At 40.6% G+C, this 17,849-nt stretch overlaps 1 protein-coding gene across 1 annotated transcript in view; it reads right to left on the reverse strand.

Annotated features, from left to right (window-relative positions):
• Window positions 1–8,136: 8,136 nt before the first annotated feature.
• The window catches only part of LOC130116331 (glycine receptor subunit alpha-4-like), a 28,162-nt gene continuing 18,449 nt past the window's right edge, over window positions 8,137–17,849 (reverse strand). Inside the window, exons 4-9 of the mRNA XM_056284251.1 lie at window positions 12,059–12,141; window positions 11,813–11,950; window positions 11,023–11,237; window positions 9,935–10,090; window positions 9,227–9,322; window positions 8,137–9,102 (exon numbers count right to left, since the gene is read on the reverse strand). Coding sequence (XP_056140226.1) covers window positions 8,827–9,102; window positions 9,227–9,322; window positions 9,935–10,090; window positions 11,023–11,237; window positions 11,813–11,950; window positions 12,059–12,141 — 964 coding nt within the window. The 3' untranslated portion in view covers window positions 8,137–8,826. The remainder of the gene's footprint in view (window positions 9,103–9,226; window positions 9,323–9,934; window positions 10,091–11,022; window positions 11,238–11,812; window positions 11,951–12,058; window positions 12,142–17,849) is intronic.

The raw sequence follows: 17,849 nt of genomic DNA on the forward strand, positions 1-17,849 counted from the left end.
GCCCCAGGAGATCAAAAGAAAAGGTATAAGGATAACATCCAAGAGAACATCAAAAAATGCCACATAGACTCTAAGACCTGGGAAGACACAGCAACCAACAGGGCGACCTGGAGAAAACTTGTTCGGGAAGGATAATGTTCTCCGCTGTGCTGCAGAAGACAAGCACAGACTCAGAAAGGAGGGAGTTTCCACCAAATGCCCAAACCAATCCCATGACTACCACCACCAACCCCTGCCCACACTGCACCAAAATATGTGGCTCCAGGATCAGCCTCTTCACCCACCTGAAGACCCACAAGGACCAAGAAGGAGGACAGTCATACTCGACCCCGAGTGATCGCCGATGATGATGGTGGGTGTGTGTGTGTGTGTGTGTGTGTGTCAGCCCTGTGATGGCCAGAAGGCCTGTCCAGGGTGTCTCCCTGCCTGGCGCCCAATGACTGCTGGAATAGACTCCAACATCCCCGCGATCCTGAGAGCAGGATAAGCGGTTAAGATAATGGATGGATGGACAAAGAACAAACATACAAGACATTACAATAAGAATACAATAAACGTACATAAACTTAACACTGAACACAGGGGTACAATCAATTATTCAAATGTTAAATTACATTTCTCAAAAATATTAAAAGTTCGTATTGCTTTTTTGTTTTTACATAAATGAATGGTGTTAATGTAGTTTTGCACGTCTATCAAGAATACACTTTTGTTTTTTTCCCCATTCCATTTCATCCTATGCACAAAGAATCTGCCAAGAAAAATTAATAAATTCACAACAAACATCATGTTGGGGGTCTTTATGTATGGGGTTAAATAGAAGCAGGATATCTTGCAATTGAAAGGTAAGATTGAAAGAGGTTTTTCTAAGAATAAAATTTGATAAATCCGTTCAAAATTTACTAACGTGGGCAGTTCCAGAAAAGGTGGCTGAGAGGTTCAAAGTCATTTTCACAGAAGACACATTTATCATCAATGTCTATTTTAAGTCTACTTTCAACAAAACTTTTCACTGGGTAAACTCTATGGATAATTTTGAATGTAACTTTGACCTTATTAGTTATACAGTATTTATGACATTGACTCCAGACATTTTTCCAATTGATATGTTTTCCAAAACATTACCGCAGGAGGTGTAATAACATTCTTACAGGTTGATCTAACATAGTTGTTATTGCATTGTTTGCTTCGGATATCAACACCTTCTAAAAATTGATAAGAATAAACTGATGCTAAGAAGTCTTCCATAGATTCACCTGGAGTATTGTATTCTCTTATGAGAGCTATCGCTCCTTCAGGAATGAACTTAATACAGTTTGAAATTCTATACACGTGATAGGAACATCAAAATGACTCGTAAATTCTTCATGACTATAAAATTGACCAACGTTGTTAAATAATTGTCTAACCCATATGATATTAGTCAATCCAGTTTTTAAAAAATAAAGTTTTGTTTCTATATCTGATATCCTTGTTCTTCCAAACTGTGTATCTATGAGGAGAGAAATTGTGTTTGTAAGAGAGAGTCCAACTAAGCAGTACTTGCTTATGAAAATTGCAAGCCTAACTGGGAGTCCCAACATCAAAATTGCATTTCAGTAAAAACTCAATGCCACCAACCTGTTGAAACATTAGGTTTGGGAATATGTTCCAAAATTGTGTCTCTGTTCTTTAGATATTTCTTTAGATAGTTCTGTACTAATTTAATATTAAATAAATTGGAAGTTTGGTAATCCAATGCGTTTAGCCCTCCCTTGTCCTGGCCATTACAAATTATATCTCTTTTTAAGTAGTGAGGTTTATTCCTCCATATAAAGTTAAAAAGCTTTGAATCTACTTTTTTCTTCTTCTTTATGAATGATGGGGGAACATCTAAAGCAAGGGAGGTATAGACCAATCTTGATAAGCCTTCAGATTTAGAAAGAACATGTCCATTCAGTGAAAGCTCTCTCAGTAACCAAGAATTAAAATTATTTTCAAGTTTTTTGAGAATGGGAGAGAAGTTTAATCTTGATCTTTCTTTCTGGTCCTTGCAGATCTTAATACCAAAATAAGTAACCATATTCTTAACAGGAATTTCACATAGTGCTGACCATACACTTCAAGGGTAACAACTTCAACGCTGCTTTCTGTCGCTGCCTGCTCTGAGTCAACCATGCGCATGTGCAACTCACATCTATGCTTAGGTCAGATCGGGTAGTGACAGTGTAAAAAGCAAACATTATGTATTTGGGTATGAGTCTTTAAAGTAAACAAGAAGTTGATCATGTTTCGCAAGCCAGAAAATCATTCACACAGGAGAAGTGGAGGAACACTGGATGAACCAAAAGTAATTCGCCTTATTCACCTCACCACTACTTGGAAGTACCATAGTCTCCAGTGTTAATACTCCACAATGAAAATACATTTTCAAGAGTAGGATTAATCAGTCACAGCTGGAAATCATCTCAGTGGCTACAACATTAACCATGGCTGAGCTATATTTTCTTACCATTGTTTCATGAATGAAAGTTAATCAGCAGAGCAGCCATTCGCCTTCATTCATATTTATCATGAAAACCACAATGGTTAAACACATTTTAAGTCTTTTAACAAAAGCTTTGAAATTATGATAGCCTGATCTCTGTCATTTCATGTCGGACTTGGTCACTTTTGTGTGGGGGTCTGCCTAGGAAGCTGAGCATCCACAGACTGACAGGCAAAATGTTTTTATTAGGTTTTTTTAGCTTGAGCACTGCATTTTAATTTTTTTTCCTCCTATATTTCCCATTCATTTGACTTGGGTGAGGTGTAAAAGTCTTATAATGGCAGGAAAAACATTGGATTTTCTGTCCGTGTGCGTTTATTTCCCTTCTCCTGGTAGGCGAAAAAAGGGGTTTATCACCAAGTCCGAGCACCAGAGAAGGGGAGATACATACGCCTGGCAGAGATCTGCACTCTACTAGTACAGTGCACTCTTCTAGTTTGTTTATGTTGTTTACTCTTTTCATTGTTGTAATTTTCAAACATTTAATAAAGCATTTGGGAAAAAAAAACCCAGAGGGGGAAATGAAGTTGTCTCCAGACTTACTCTCATCCCAAAGGGACAAAGTCATGTCTGTCCCTGTAAGAATAGCCTCCTGTAGACTTCGGACTGCCTCTTTTGCTTGCTTTGCTTTTGTTCATAATTGATGCTACATTGTGTTGGCTCTGGCTGTGCATCATGCTTGCGCTGCACTTTCTCTCCATCTGTGTGAGTGTGGTAAAATGGTTTTCATGTGTGCACGAAAGCTCTACTTTTCTTCAGGGCTCTCTGGAATTGGTGCTGGCAATTGGTGTTGATGCTTGGGGCTGTACTTTACTATCTTGCAGCGTCTGTGGAGGGTACCTGATTTGCTACGGGGGAGGATGTTTGATGTATATTCTGCATTGTTTTGCTACAACCTATATGTAATCATTAGGTTTTGCCTATCTAGCTATAACTTATATAATTATTAAATTTATTGTGCAATGTTTTGCTATAACTTGTGTATTCATTTATAGCCTCATTGAGTGGTTATTGTAAACCTGTAACTACTTTATACTCTGCCCACTTGGCATCTTTTGCATTCCTACCGTCCTGGAAGAGGGATCACTTCTCTGATGCTCCTTCTGAGGGTTTTCTCTTTTTTTTTTCTTTGAAGTTTTTTTGTTGTGGAGAGTTTTGTCATCCAAAATGAAGGTCTAAGGATAGGGGTATTGTACAGTGGCATCTATTCTATTTCTATCCATTGGTGAATGTAATGTGATCGTAAAGCCTTCTGGGACTGAACTGTGATTTAGGATTATACAAATAAAATTTGACTTGACTTCACTTGATCAGCTCCTTCGAGTCAATTCGTAAGTTAATGCCTAGCTTCACTAGTATACATTTGGACAATTTTAAAGATGAGCATAACCGTGTTGCTGATGAGACTGACTGCAGAGTACATTTTAAAAAGACTATACATTTTAGAGCTGGTGAAGAAAAACCCTATTTGAAAGAGCTGTGACATTTAACACTTCATCGTGCAATGACAAACTAGATAAGGGCACATGTATAAATGTGAGCCTGACCATTTCCTTGCCTAGTTTTGACATTCTTATCTAAATGGGAGCAAAATATCAACTTTACTCAATGTGTGTTGGTATGTCTGGTTAATAAATTGAAATGACAGGTGTAACTGTAGCCAGCGACAATCGTTAATAGATATATGTATATGGTTCAGCCAGGCAGGAAGTTCACTAAATGTGGGTTGATGGGTTACATCCCCATTTTAATCTATTTGCGAACAAAAAAGTGGGCACTCAATATATATTCTATATGCATTTACCTTGATGAAACCTGGTCTCTAATTTCTTCACCAGAAGTTGTATTTGTTATACTTCATTATATAAAATATGATCTAAAATATGTACTGGGAGCTCTGCCCTCTTTTAAAATTTTTTTTGATTATGAATTTGTTGTATCTCCTACATTTTTAACTGTACCATATGTAAACCAAAGGCAGTTTTGTAAATGTATGCACATAGAGTTTTTATTCTAATCCATTCTAAATTGAATTTACATATGTTTAAAATCTGCTGCTTCTACGATAAACTCAAACTGCATCAAAAACAACTGGGAGAGACACATTGCTTGCAGCCATAATTCACCATGCATGAAATTAAGTGGCAGAAGATGAATACATCAAGCAATCATTTATGAATCATTTGGCATGTCTTTTTGCACTTCTAAATTTGGGATACAAACTATGGCCAGGCGAAGTCATTATTTGAGAAATTATTTGGTCTAAAGGTGTAATATTCTTTAATTTCCCATACTTTCCCTGAGTTTTCCTCTCTCCATCCATCCATCCTCAAAAGACAAAATAAAATGCCATCATCATCTGTGTGCCATATTTTGTTTCTTGTGAAGTCAATTGAAAGTGCTTTTTCAGTGAATGTGTTGATCTGTCTCCATTAGTGCATTTAATGAGACAAAAACATTACTGTGTTTTTGCCGTTTTGTCTCGCTAATACATTTTTTCTCATTAGAGATTTATGCTGCAGCAGACTACAGATGCTTTTCTTATGCTACTAAATCATATAGGACCATAATGTGGATCAAGGCTGTAGGTTGGCCATCTTATATGATCCAGGTTGAGTGTGATTTATTTATGATGTGCTAACAGGTTTTAGAGAAGGAGAGTGTGGCAAACCTAAGGACACAAACACACATAAAAACAAGAGATATTGAAACACTGCATATTAAAAACAGAACAAGTGCAACAAAAATCCAAGAAACAGGGCCAGGTTTTGTGCTTATGTGTGTATGTACCTGTTAGCAAGCTGTGAGTTGTGTGCATATAAAAAATAGATTATTAAAAGATGGATAACGAGCAGATGTTTCTAATGAGCCAGGAATAACACAGCAGAAAAGAGAGCAATTTCCAACACCAAGCAGAGATTAGAAGTAGTCGTTTTTCTCTTTTAATTGTTTAGGGATGGAGTCTAATGGAAAGAAAGAGTATTTGGAAGCCACAACCAGCAATAAAAAATGCTGCCCTAATTGGAGTTAAATAGTGTGAGACTATCCCGTCTGACTGCATTGAGAGGCATTGTTATATTGTCCCCTGCAGAGGGCGCAGCATGCAGTAATAGCATTACTGACTGCAGCAATGCTAAGATTATGGTGGATACTCCTTGTTAAATATCATTATTTTCAAAATAAATGGTTTGACTGCATGAGCCGATGTGTGCCTGTTAGCGTTTTGTGGAAGTTTATACCAAAATAACATCTGTCAAGAATGAAGCTCAGTCTTGACACGTTTTTTGTTCACTTTCTTATGTTGTTTAATTTTACAACCCTTTTATTTGCCACTGCCCCACACCACAATGGCCTTCATATGGAGAAGCAACACTGTATGTATGTATGTATGTATGTATGTATCAACTCAAATTAAGCTACCACTGTTTTTTTTTCTTTAGTCTTGTTTGTTTGTTTGTTTGTTTCAACAAACTTATTAGTTTCTGTGGTTTATTTTTTCCTGCAAAATGAAATAGGAGACTTAGGCAAGTGAACCTCCATCCTGCTGCAATTTACAGCGAGACGAGTAAGTCCAACACTAATCTATATAGGCATATCTCAGAGATTGTTAATAGGGAGGCGGGCAGACTGTTCAAATGTAGGCTTTATAATTCCACTGGCCAGTTAGAGTAGCTATAATGTTAACAATTAAGTGTAGTATTGTCCATCTAAAATGTCCCCAAATATCAATTCCGGTGAAGGACTTCGATTGCCCCACAACACAATTGTATTATAAAGAAGGCGTGTAACTAAATATGGCACCCGCTATCAGTTTCATATACCGCACAGCAGATGGTGCTGTACCACAGGGTGAAATTAGATAGAGAACTAGTCTGTTAGGTATGAGGGAATAATCTGCAAACACCCAGTTTTTGTACTACGATTACAGTTTACGGTTTCATTTAGTAGACTACAGTTATATTTGAATATTATATTTGAATAGATTGCTGTACGTGCGCTCGTCCTTCGTTCTACATGGAGTTAGCTCATGAGAATAAAAGTTGAGGGTCACATTGTCTAATTTAACATGATGAATTTCAGAGCACATTCCATCCTCTGCAAACTTACATGACATGTCAAAACCATAATTTTCACACTATGATTAAGTTGAAATAATAAATGCAACAGTTAGTTACTGTTTGCTACTAACGCAGACTCTCTCGTTATACGATTCAGCAAATCAAGCATGGCTGAGACGATCTCTCACCAGCCATCAACAGTAGCACAAAGTTGTATAGGTTAAATGAAGGGGGGAGGGGTCGCTTTCAGGTGCCATGTTAGACTTTATAAATACCACACTGTTGGTTCTCTCATCAGCCTGTTTAGACTCTTGATCCAAGTTCTGATACTGTTTGTGAACTGAGAATTTGAGATGGATAAGGTGAGAAAAAAAGGGACATTTATTTTGAGCTATGGATAATATGTGCAATTCTGTTATATGGCTTTAAAATAAAATAAAAAAGGATCTAGACAGTAAAACAATGCAATGTTGGGGTTAATGTTTGGCCTTCATAAAAAGCAGAGACACTAGAACGACCAAGACGGTCATTATGACCGTTTTGGATTTTCAAAGTTTAAGAACGTTGTGGGGAAAAACGATACAGACCTGCCGCTCCCTGAATTCTCCTAAAATTGCATAGATTTGCATTTAAAACGAGTTTTAGATCAATTGCACAAAAAATCGTAAGCTCTACCTAAAACGACCATGTGCGGTCAAAATGATTGCTATTAACTGGCGCGTGATCGTGCGCGTCATGTCACTATTTATGACGTGTTTTGGTCACATCATTTCCTTCGCGAAGTTCATTGCTCTGTCCTAGAAAAGAAAAAACTAGGTTCTCCAGCACAGAGAAATAGTCTAAATTTGATTGTTGATTATTGCCAACATGGCTGGTCATTACAGACGCGCCATGACTACCACCGACGCGTTGCAGTATCTACAGGCGTTGGACAGCGGCCATTTTAAATTGTTTGAAAAATAATATTAAAAGTTGTTAAATTTTTGATTATGGTGTCAATTTCTGAACAGACATACTAATATGCATTAGTAGCTCAACTGGATATTCATCTTGACAGAATATAGTTTAAAAACCGCGGCGGTCAAAATGATCGCCCACCGGTCGTACTTTTTAAGTTCCGGTCGTTATTTGGGACTGTTTCAATACTTATTTTCGGCCCCCCCCCCCCCCCACACACACACTTCACGTTTTATAGGCCTTGTTACGTTTGTTATATTAACAATATGTTTTTCCGTTTTGTTGCTCAATTTTGCTATTCAAGTTCGACCATGTCGCTCTGTTTAAAAATAGTATTATAGTTGTTAAAATGTTAATTTTTGCGCCAGTCTTTTCCTAACAGACATACGAACATATGCAGTGCGTTAATATCTCAACTGGGTATTTATAGAGTTTAACCCGGCAGTCATTTTGACCGCCCATGGTCGTTTTAGGTAGGAATGAAATCCCGGTCGTTCTAGTTGATGCAAATGACGACTACTGCAACGTGTAAAGGGATAGTTTGATAGATTAAGATTTTGCAAAACCAAGTAGTCATTTTTTATTAGTCACAAAAATATCTTTTACTTTTAGAAGTCTGCAGCACATAAACAGAAATATCAAGTACATATGTACTAAAAAATAAGTACAAAAAACAAAACCAAAAAAAACCAAAATATTACAATTTGAAATATTTGGCTCATCTGTGAAACAAACATAAGGGGGAACACTTAGCTGTAACCAGTTTATCATTTTGTTTTGTGTAAGTTAAATCTCATGACATATTACCGTTTTGTGAGTGCTTCCGATGTCTGCTTCAACTCTGGGTACTTTGGGCCAAAACACCAAAAAAAACTGGAAGAAGAAACGGCATACCAGAGATTGTGCATCTTTTCCTTCACTGCATCCAAAACAAGATAAATCCCAACATACAACCTAAAGACCTAGTAGTACATACAATAAAGTGCAAAACATCAAAAATGTGTTGCAATCCACAAACCTATGGCACTATCCGAACATACAGTGAAGTACAGGGTTTAAAACATCAGTGCAAATAAAAAGTGCAGCATTTCCTTTGAAGTATATAAAAAATTTAAAAGAAATTGATGGATATTGCTTTCATGGAATTGTCTAATGACACTGGACATGCAGTCAAAACAGATCTTCCTTTGCTCAGCTGAGGACTAAGTCTGTAAACGTTTCATTGAAAACAGTAGCATTAAGGGTGTCCAGTGTTTACTGCATATGGCTTCAGTTGTTGGACTGTCACAGTTTAGCTAGGACATCTTCATGTCGTAGTACCTTGTAGGTGAGCCAATAGAGAACGTTAAACATGAGGAAACTCAAAGGAAACACAGCTCGGGATATGGTATCAATCCTCTTTGCACGATCAACAAAACGCCTGCGGATTTCATAGAAACCTAAACCAGGAGGCAAATCGGCGAAGACTGGTGTTGCATCCATCTCTGGTCCATCTCCCGTTGACATAGCAAGTCCATAACTTTGGAAGAATAAACCCTGCTGTGCCAGTTCCTCCTCCTCCTGAAACAACATAAGGCATTCCCATTGAATTATCATCCATTTTCACTGAGCAATTATAACACCACTTTGTTACTGTTTGATTTGTAACAACTCATAGTGGGGTGCTCAGTTAATTCAGACATACCCTAGCACATACACTGCACTGCTGGGCTGTGTTGGCATGAAGTGTGCTGTTGCTGGGCATGTTGTTCCCCTTCAATTTGCTCTCACCACTTCCCTGCTGAGGGGTTAAAAGCAACACATAAATGCAGTCATTGAATAAACTAGGCTGACTCAACAGCTTGCAGCAGAAAACAAAAACAGATGCTGCGATTTATTTTTCACATGTACATTAAAAAGTAATGATTTTCTAGTTTCTCATCTAGTGAATACAAGTCCAAATGTAAATTGAAATAGTTGACAACAACTTGTCAGATCAAATTTATAGCATGCTATATAATTTCATCCGAATAAAATACAAAAGTAATTTAACAGGGATATGGATTTAGTGATCTCCTTCTCATCATATTTACATAACAAGGCATTAGTGAGCACTGGAGCTGCCACTGCATTGATTCAGCCTATTTTATGATTAATGTTTGGTCCTGCCCCATTTTGTCCCTGGTGTTCTTCTTTCATTATATTGAGATTGTGGATAACACACTAAGATGTTGAGCACATTCAGCCAAAAGCAGAATGAGGTTATGGGTTGAATTAAGCACAGGTCAGTGCTTGATGAATTTCTAAGCATGAAATACGACATACAGCTGAATTCTGTAGCTCTTACATAGCTAGGCATAGGCAATAGCAGGTGACAGTAGCTTCAGGGGCTGAGTGGGTGGGATGCACTCACAGTTTTTTGCTGCTTCTCTTTCAGCTTCTTCCTCAGTCTAAAGAATTCTTTGTGCTGCCGTGAAACGAAATTAACCGCTGCGTACTCCAGCAGTGCAGCAAACACGAACAGAAGACAAACAGCCATCCAGATGTCTATGGCTTTCACATAGGACACCTATACAGACATGAGAATGAATTAAAAATCTCTTGTACATCTCTTGTACATCTTCTGGTATGGATGGTAAATGTAACTGAATTTCTTGAATTATCTATTTATATTACAGACACACTAATGTATTCAGACATTTTTTTTCAAAAACATATAGACTTTTAAAAAATTATAATCTCTGGGTTTATAGTTACAGTTAGAATTATTTCATGTAACATTGTGATTTATATTTGGAGGGTGAGATTATGAAATGTCAACTGCCCTGATATCGATAAATTTCAAAAGTTTAACATCGCAACCGATCAACTCCTCTGAACCCTTTTCAGTTATGTACCCAATATGAATATCTGTAAAACAATTTGGGATTAAGTAGGTGCAAAAATTGCATGTAGGGTAATAATGGCTGATTAAATTATTCAAGTGTCTTTGCCTTAAGGACAATTTCAGCCATCTAGATGTGGTTACCACAATTAGCTTAAACAAATTATTACACTTGAGCGTGTATCTCTAAAGCAAAACGCCAACACTAATGCCGTGGTTGGTGCTAAGTCAACAATGGGTAGAAAATAAACATTACAGAAGAGAAGCTCTGAATTATAGATGTTCAAAACCAAATCCAAAAAGTCATTATATATATATATATATATATATATATATATATATATATATATATATATATATATATATATATATATATAAAAATGTATATATTTGTACCACTGGAGAGTTGCACTTTATTTGTCATTACACAGCTCTACAACGAAATTAAGGCATTTATTAATTCATTCATTTGTTTAATCAAGTTAAATTTCTCAGGAACTATTAAACATACTATATAGTAACTACAAAGTTCCAACATCTGACAGTTCAACACTGGGCTCATACAGTGACTTGACATTTTCTAAAATAAACCTCTAACGAAAACTAGTCTGCTCTACCTTTGGCAAGGAGGCCCTTGAACCAGAGCTTTGGGTTGTCATGGTGAGCACTGTAGTAATCCCAAGGCCCACCCTCGCAGGTGCAGCATCCATGTTGATCCAGAATGAGACCCAAGACAAGATGACAGTGAGTAGGCTAGGTATGTACATTTGGATTAGGTAGTAGCCCATCTGACGCTCCAGATAGAATTTTACCTCAATACAGGTGAATTTACCTAGCAGTGGGAAAAAGTTTGTTTGAAATGAAAACAGATAATTACAAAGTCTAAAATCAATTAATAAAAAAGTAGATTAGCTGTATCCATTTATTTATTTATTTATTTAGACCCCCCCCCTTTTTTTCCTCCTCAATTGAATCTGGCCAATTACCCCACTCTTCTGAGCTGTCCCTGTGGCTGCTCCAGATCCAGGGAGGGCTGCAGGCTACCACATGCCTCTTCCGATACATATGGAGTCACCTGCCACTTCTTTTCACCTGACAGTGAGGAGTTTCGCCAGGGGGACGTAGCACGTGGGAGTATCACGCTATTCCCCCCCAGTTCCCCCTCCCCCCCGAACAGGTGCCCCGACCGACCAGAGGTGGTGCTAGTGCAGCGACCAGGACACATACCCAAATCCGGCTTCCCACTTGCACACACAGTCAATTGTGTCCATAGGGATGTCTGACCAAACCAGAGGTTACACGGGGATTCGAACTGGCGATCCCCTTGTTGTTAGGCAACAGAATAGACTGCCATGCCACCCAAACACCTCTATCCATTTGATTTCTAGTGTGGTATTTGTTATCTACCTGTGTTGTAATGCTTCGTGCAGTAGCCAAGGCCTTTCTCCTCTTTCAACACAAACTGAGGTAGCATCAGATCATCCGCTACCTGCACAGCACCCACATCCAGCCATTCAAAAATAAGGTCATTCATGGTGTAGCCAACTGGAAGAGAGACATGATTAGAATGTAAGGGATTACAGTTTATGTCAACATGTATATGTGTTATCAAGATAAGCTTGTGAAATTCCAAGTGTAGAATTAATAACTTACAACTTTCAAGCTGCATGGTACATGTCTGACTGTCCATGGGGAAATTTTTCAGATCCATGGGGCAAGACAAGATGAGTGTGAGCCTGGAAAACAAAGAAAGAAGCAGTGTTAAAGAATGGTTTTACATGTTATGTATTTGGAAAATTAAGGCAATTTTAAGTTACAATGAACAGAGCAAGAAAGGGGGCAAGTCAATTCAACTTTATTTATGTAGTTCTTAAAAACACAAGGCCGGTTTTCCCAATTGCTTTACAAAATGGGGTTAAAAAAAGAAAATACGGAAAATAAACAAATAACTTCATGACGATAAGCACAAAAAAAGTCAGACATATTGAAAACCCAGTGTATAAAAGTAGATTCAAAAATGATATATTTTTTTAAAGGAAAGATTCAACTGATCTAATGTTCTCGGGAAGGTCATTCGCAAAAGCCAAATCACTCATGTCTTAACAGGATCCTAGACACCACCGACCTGACTTGTGGTTAACTGTATAGTGGCTGGAACCTAAATAATATAGTCCCTTGTTTTGGATCTATGCAGCAGTTTACTTAGATCATTCTGAAGAAGCTGGGCATAGGAGATGTACATGCAGGTGACAAATTAAAGGAAAAATCAATGTTAAGTGTAAGGTGAAGGGCCTCCATGAGCCACCAGAAAAGCTTCAGTCCACCTTGTCATAGATTCGACAAGTCTCTGAACTCTACTGGAGGGATGGAACTCCATTATTCCAAAAGATTCCCTCAGTTGGTGTTTTAATGGTGGTGGTGGTGGAGAGCGTCATCTAATACATCAGCCCAAAATCTCCCATAGGTATTCAATTGGGTTGAGATCTGGTGATTGCAAAGGCAATAGCATATAATTGACATCATTTTCATACTCATGTAGCCATTCAGTAACCCTTTATGCCCTGAGGATGGAGGCATTGTCATCCTGGAACAGAACACTCCCATCAGGATAGACATATTTCATCATAGGATAAAAGTGATCACTCAGAATAACTTTGTACTGATTTGCAGTGACCCTTCCCTCTAAGGGGACAAGTGGACCCAAACCATGCCAGAAAAATACCCCCACAGGATAACAGAGCCTCCGGACCCCCTCACTCTAGGGGTCAAGCATTTAAGTTTTTCCTTTAATTTGTAACCAGTTTGTATGCTTGATTTATGCTGAAATCCTAAACAAAAGTAGTTGGAATAGAACAAAACAAAGAGATTAGTGACAAGAGGTCCACCGCTTTAGAAATACACAAACAAAATGTCTGATTGTGTAGCTCTAACAGGAGATTAAGTTTTATGTCATTAGCACAGCAGTGAATAGAGAAGTTGTATTTCTGAATATTGTCATCAGACGCACATGCAGTCCCCCCCCCCGGGGGGATTAATAAAGTTTATCTAGCTAAATGTACAGAAAACAAGAACAGGCCCAAAACAGTGCCCTGGGGGACACCACTAATAAGTGCTGAGGTTGAGTATTAGTGTTCCATTAACCCTGAGAAGACTTTGAAGAAGGCAGGACTGGATCCAGCCCAGTACCAGTTACACTGACCTATTTTCCAGTGGTATTCAATAAAGTGCCATGGAGGTCAATGTGTATGCACGTTTTCTTTTCAACCAAACAGTGCACCAGTTGATTTTAAAATTGACACAATTATAACCAGAAAGGAGGACTAATCAGTGAAATTAGCTGGTGCAGTTTTGGGCTGGAAAGAAAACCTCAATACACACAGACCTTCATGGCACATAATTGAATCCCACTGTCTTGGACAATTGCTATGGTGGCGAGGTCTTTTTGATTCGAAAGTAGCTACATCTGCTACTAAAGGGCATCATTTTGTCACCCTTAAAATTGCAGACTTAATGCTTGACAGCAACTTTAAATCAGACTGAAACTTCGAATAAAAATGAAAAAAAATATTATGAAATGATGGTAACTGGATGCGGCGCCTCACAGCAAGAAGGTCCTGGGTTTGAGCCCCGGGGTAGTCCAACCTTGGTGGGTCATCCCGGGTCGTCCTCTGTGTGGAGTTTGCATGTTCTTCCCGTGTCTGTGTGGGTTTCCTCTGGGGGCTCCGGTTTCCTCCCACAGTCCAAAGACATGCAAGTCAGGTGAATTGGCGGTATTAAATTGTCCCTAGGAATGAATGTGTGTGTGTGTGTGTGTGTGTGTGTGTGTGTGTGGGCCCTGTGATGGCCTGGTAGCCTGTCCAGGGTGTCTCCCCGCCTGCCACCCAATGACTGCTGGAATAGGCTCCAGCATCCCCGCGACCCTGAGAGCAGGATAAGCGGTTAAGACAATGGATGGATGGTAACTGGATGAAATGCACCTTCTCTAAAACTTTGTATCAAAATTTAAGTTTGGTGATAGGTCTTAGATTACCTACAATTCTTGGGTCTTTATTGATTTTTAAGAAGGGGTAGCACTACTGTATTTTTAATGATAGTGAGATTAATTTCCTCAAATACTGCCTTAAGATGTCTGGTTTGGAGAATGTTAGGGAAGCAGGTTAAGTCTTCATAGCAGTGATAAACTTGCTCCAGGTGAAGTACGGTAATGGGCCAGAAAACAGTAAAGCTACTCTTGGATAATATCACAGAAATATTTTGCCCTTGCATCTTTAACTGCCTTCTATTATTAAGCGATGGAGTCTTTCAAAATGTCAAAGGAAACTTGTAGTTCTTCTCTTTTGTGTGCACTCTTGGCAAGGAAACATTACATTAAAGTCATTTAGCCGACGTTTTTATCCAAAGCGACTTACAATAAGTGCATTTAACGTAGGAAATCAGGAGAACTACTAGTCATCAGAGGAAGTGCATCTAAACAAGCATCTAAGAACAAAACCAGTGCTAAAGTAAAAGCGCAAGAAATATTTTTTTTTTTAACGAGTGAGTACAATAAGTGCTAAGAACAAGTAACCGGGTAGTAGTTCTTGAAGAGGTGAGTTTTCAACCTGCGCCGAAAGATGGGCGGCAACTCTGCTGTCCTGACATCAGTGGGGAGTTCATTCCACCACTGTGGGGCCAGGACAGAAAAGAGCCTTGACTGGGTCGATCGGCAGCAGGGGCCTCTGAGCGATGGGGCAACCAGGCATCCCGACGCAGCAGAGCGAAGTGGTCGGGTAGGGGTGTAGGGCTTGACCATGGCCTGGAGATAGGAAGGAGCCGTTCCTTTCACTGCCCTGTAGGCTAGCACCAGAGTCTTAAACTGGATGCGAGCAGCTACTGGGAGCCAGTGTAGGGACATGAGAAGGGGAGTTGTGTGGGAGAACTTAGGGCAGTTGAACACCAGACGAGCTGTAGCTTTCTGAACAAGCTCCAGAGGTCTGATGGCCAACGCCCGGGCGCCAGCAAGGAGGGAGTTGCTGTAGTCCAGCTGGGAGATGACCAGAGCCTGGATGAACACCTGTGACATCTCGTCAGTGAGGAATGGGCAAATCCTCCTGATGTTATAGAGGAGAAATCTGCAGGAGTGAGCAACCGATGCAACATTTGCAGCAAACAACAGTTGGTCGTCCAGGATCACACCCAGATTCCTCACAGTCCAAGTTGGCATCACCATGGTGTTGTCAATGGTGATGGCCAGGTCTCGGTGCGGGTAACCTTTCCTCGGGAGGAACATCAGCTCTGTCTTGTCCAGATTGAGCTTCAGGTGATGTGTCGCCATCCACTCAGAGATGTCAGTCAAGCATGCAGCAATGCGTGCCTCTACTTGTGTATCAGAGGGAGGAAAGGACAAGATCAGCTGGGTGTCATCACCATAACAATGGTAAGAGAAGTCATTTGAGTGAATAACAGAACCCAGGGATGTTGTGTACAGGGAGAAAAGGAGAGGACCAAGAACCGAACCCTGTGGAATGCCTGTAGTCAGTCTGCAAGGCTCCAACACAGATCCCCTCCATGTCACCTGGTAGGAGCGACCCGTCAGGTAGGATGCAAACATTGAGAGTGCAGAACCTGTGACACCCAGCCCCTCGAGGGTAGAGATGAGGATCTGGTGGTTCACTGTATCGAATGCAGGTGACAGGTCCAGGAGTATCAGGACGGAGGAGAGAGAGTTTGTTCTCGCAGAGTGCAGCGATTTTGTCATTGCAAGGAAGGCTGTCTCTGTCGAGTGACCCACCCTGAACCCAGACTGGTTGGGGTCCAGGAGGTTGTTCTGGTGGAGGTACAAAGAAAGTTGGTTAAAGACAGCACGTTCGAAAGTTTTGGATAGAAAGGGTAGAAGGGAAACTGGTCTGTAGTTTTTGACGTCAGAGGGGTTAAGTGATGGTTTCTTGAGAAGGGGAGTGACTCTAGCAGTCTTGAAGCCAGATGGAAAGCATCCTGCCTGGAGGGAGGTGTTGATGAGGTGGGTTAGAAAGGGAAGGAGTTCAGACGCTATAGACTGAAGAAGAGGGGAGGAGATCGGGTCAAGGGAGCATGTGGTGGGGCGACTGGATGTGATGAGGTTGAGGACCTCGTCGGGGGAAAGGGGAGCGAGGTGGGATAGGGTGGGACATGGAGAGGTGAGGGAGGGTGCAGAGGGTGAGATAGTGCAAGCAGCACTAACCGGGTGGTGAGAAAAGGAGGATCTGATGTCATTTACCTTCTTGTCAAAGAAGTTGGTGAAGTCATCAGGGAGAAGGGAGGAAGTAGGAGGAGGAGGTGGGGGTTGAAGAAGTGTAGAGAAGGTTTCAAAGAGTTTCTTAGGATTAGAGGCAGAGGATAGGATTTTAGAGCGATAGAAGGCAGCCTTAGCAGCAGAAAGGGAGGAGGAGAAAGTGGAAAGAAGAGATTGGAAGTAGAGAAGGTCCTCTGGGAGTTTGCCTTTTCTACATTTGCGCTCTGCCACTCTCAGACTCCGTCTGTCAGTACATACTGAGTCAGTCAGCCAAGGGGCAGGTGGACTTGGGCATGCAGGCCTGGAGGTGAGGGGACAGAGATTGTCCAGAGAAGAGGAGAGGGTAGAGAGAAGATCAGTAGCAGTGTCAGGGGGTATGAGAGAGAAATATTCAGGTGTAGGGAGGATAGAGGTAACAGAGGAAGAAAGATCAGTGGTGGAGAGAGAGCGGAGGTGCCTACGGATGGAAACCATGTGGGTAGGGGAAGGGGCTGAGGGGGTGAAGAGAGGGAGAGAGAGTAGGACATGAAATTGTGGTCAGAGAGCTGGAGGGGAGTAACAGCGAGATTGGAAATAGGATAGTGTCTAGTAAAGATAAGGTCCAGCTGGTTGCCAGCCTTGTGGGTAGGAGGAGAGGGTGAGAGGTGAAGGTCAAAGGAGGAGAGGAAAGAAAGAAGAGGATCTAGCTTGTTAGTGTGGATGTTGAAGTCACCGAGAAGGATAAGTGCAGAGTCATCAACAGGGAAGTGCGAGACAAGTGTGTCAAGCTCCTCCAGAAACTCACCAAGGGGGCCTGGTGGGCGGTACACTACCACGATGGTGAGTTTGACTGGATAAGAGACAGAAACAGCATGAAATTCAAAAGAGGGCGGAAAAAATTGTGGAATGGAAACAAGAGAGTATTTCCATTTCAGGGAGATTAGCAGGCCAGTGCCACCACCTCGCCTCCCAGACAGAGCTGCGGTAGTGTGGTAGTGTTTTCTGGCATGATCCAGGTCTCAGAGTAAGAATGTTGAGGGAGAGCAAGGATGCGTTGCCTGAGATAAACTCAGCTTTCGGCACCGCATACTGGCAGTCCCAGAGCCCTCCCGTCACCACTTGCTCAACGTGAGTGGAGAGAGTGGGGTAGGTCACAGCGCCAAGGAGTGACCCAACGTCTATGCCAGGGGAAAGGACAGGAATGTGAAGGAAACA

Source organism: Lampris incognitus, chromosome 8 (assembly GCF_029633865.1).
Source record: "Lampris incognitus isolate fLamInc1 chromosome 8, fLamInc1.hap2, whole genome shotgun sequence".
NCBI lineage: Eukaryota > Metazoa > Chordata > Actinopteri > Lampriformes > Lampridae > Lampris > Lampris incognitus.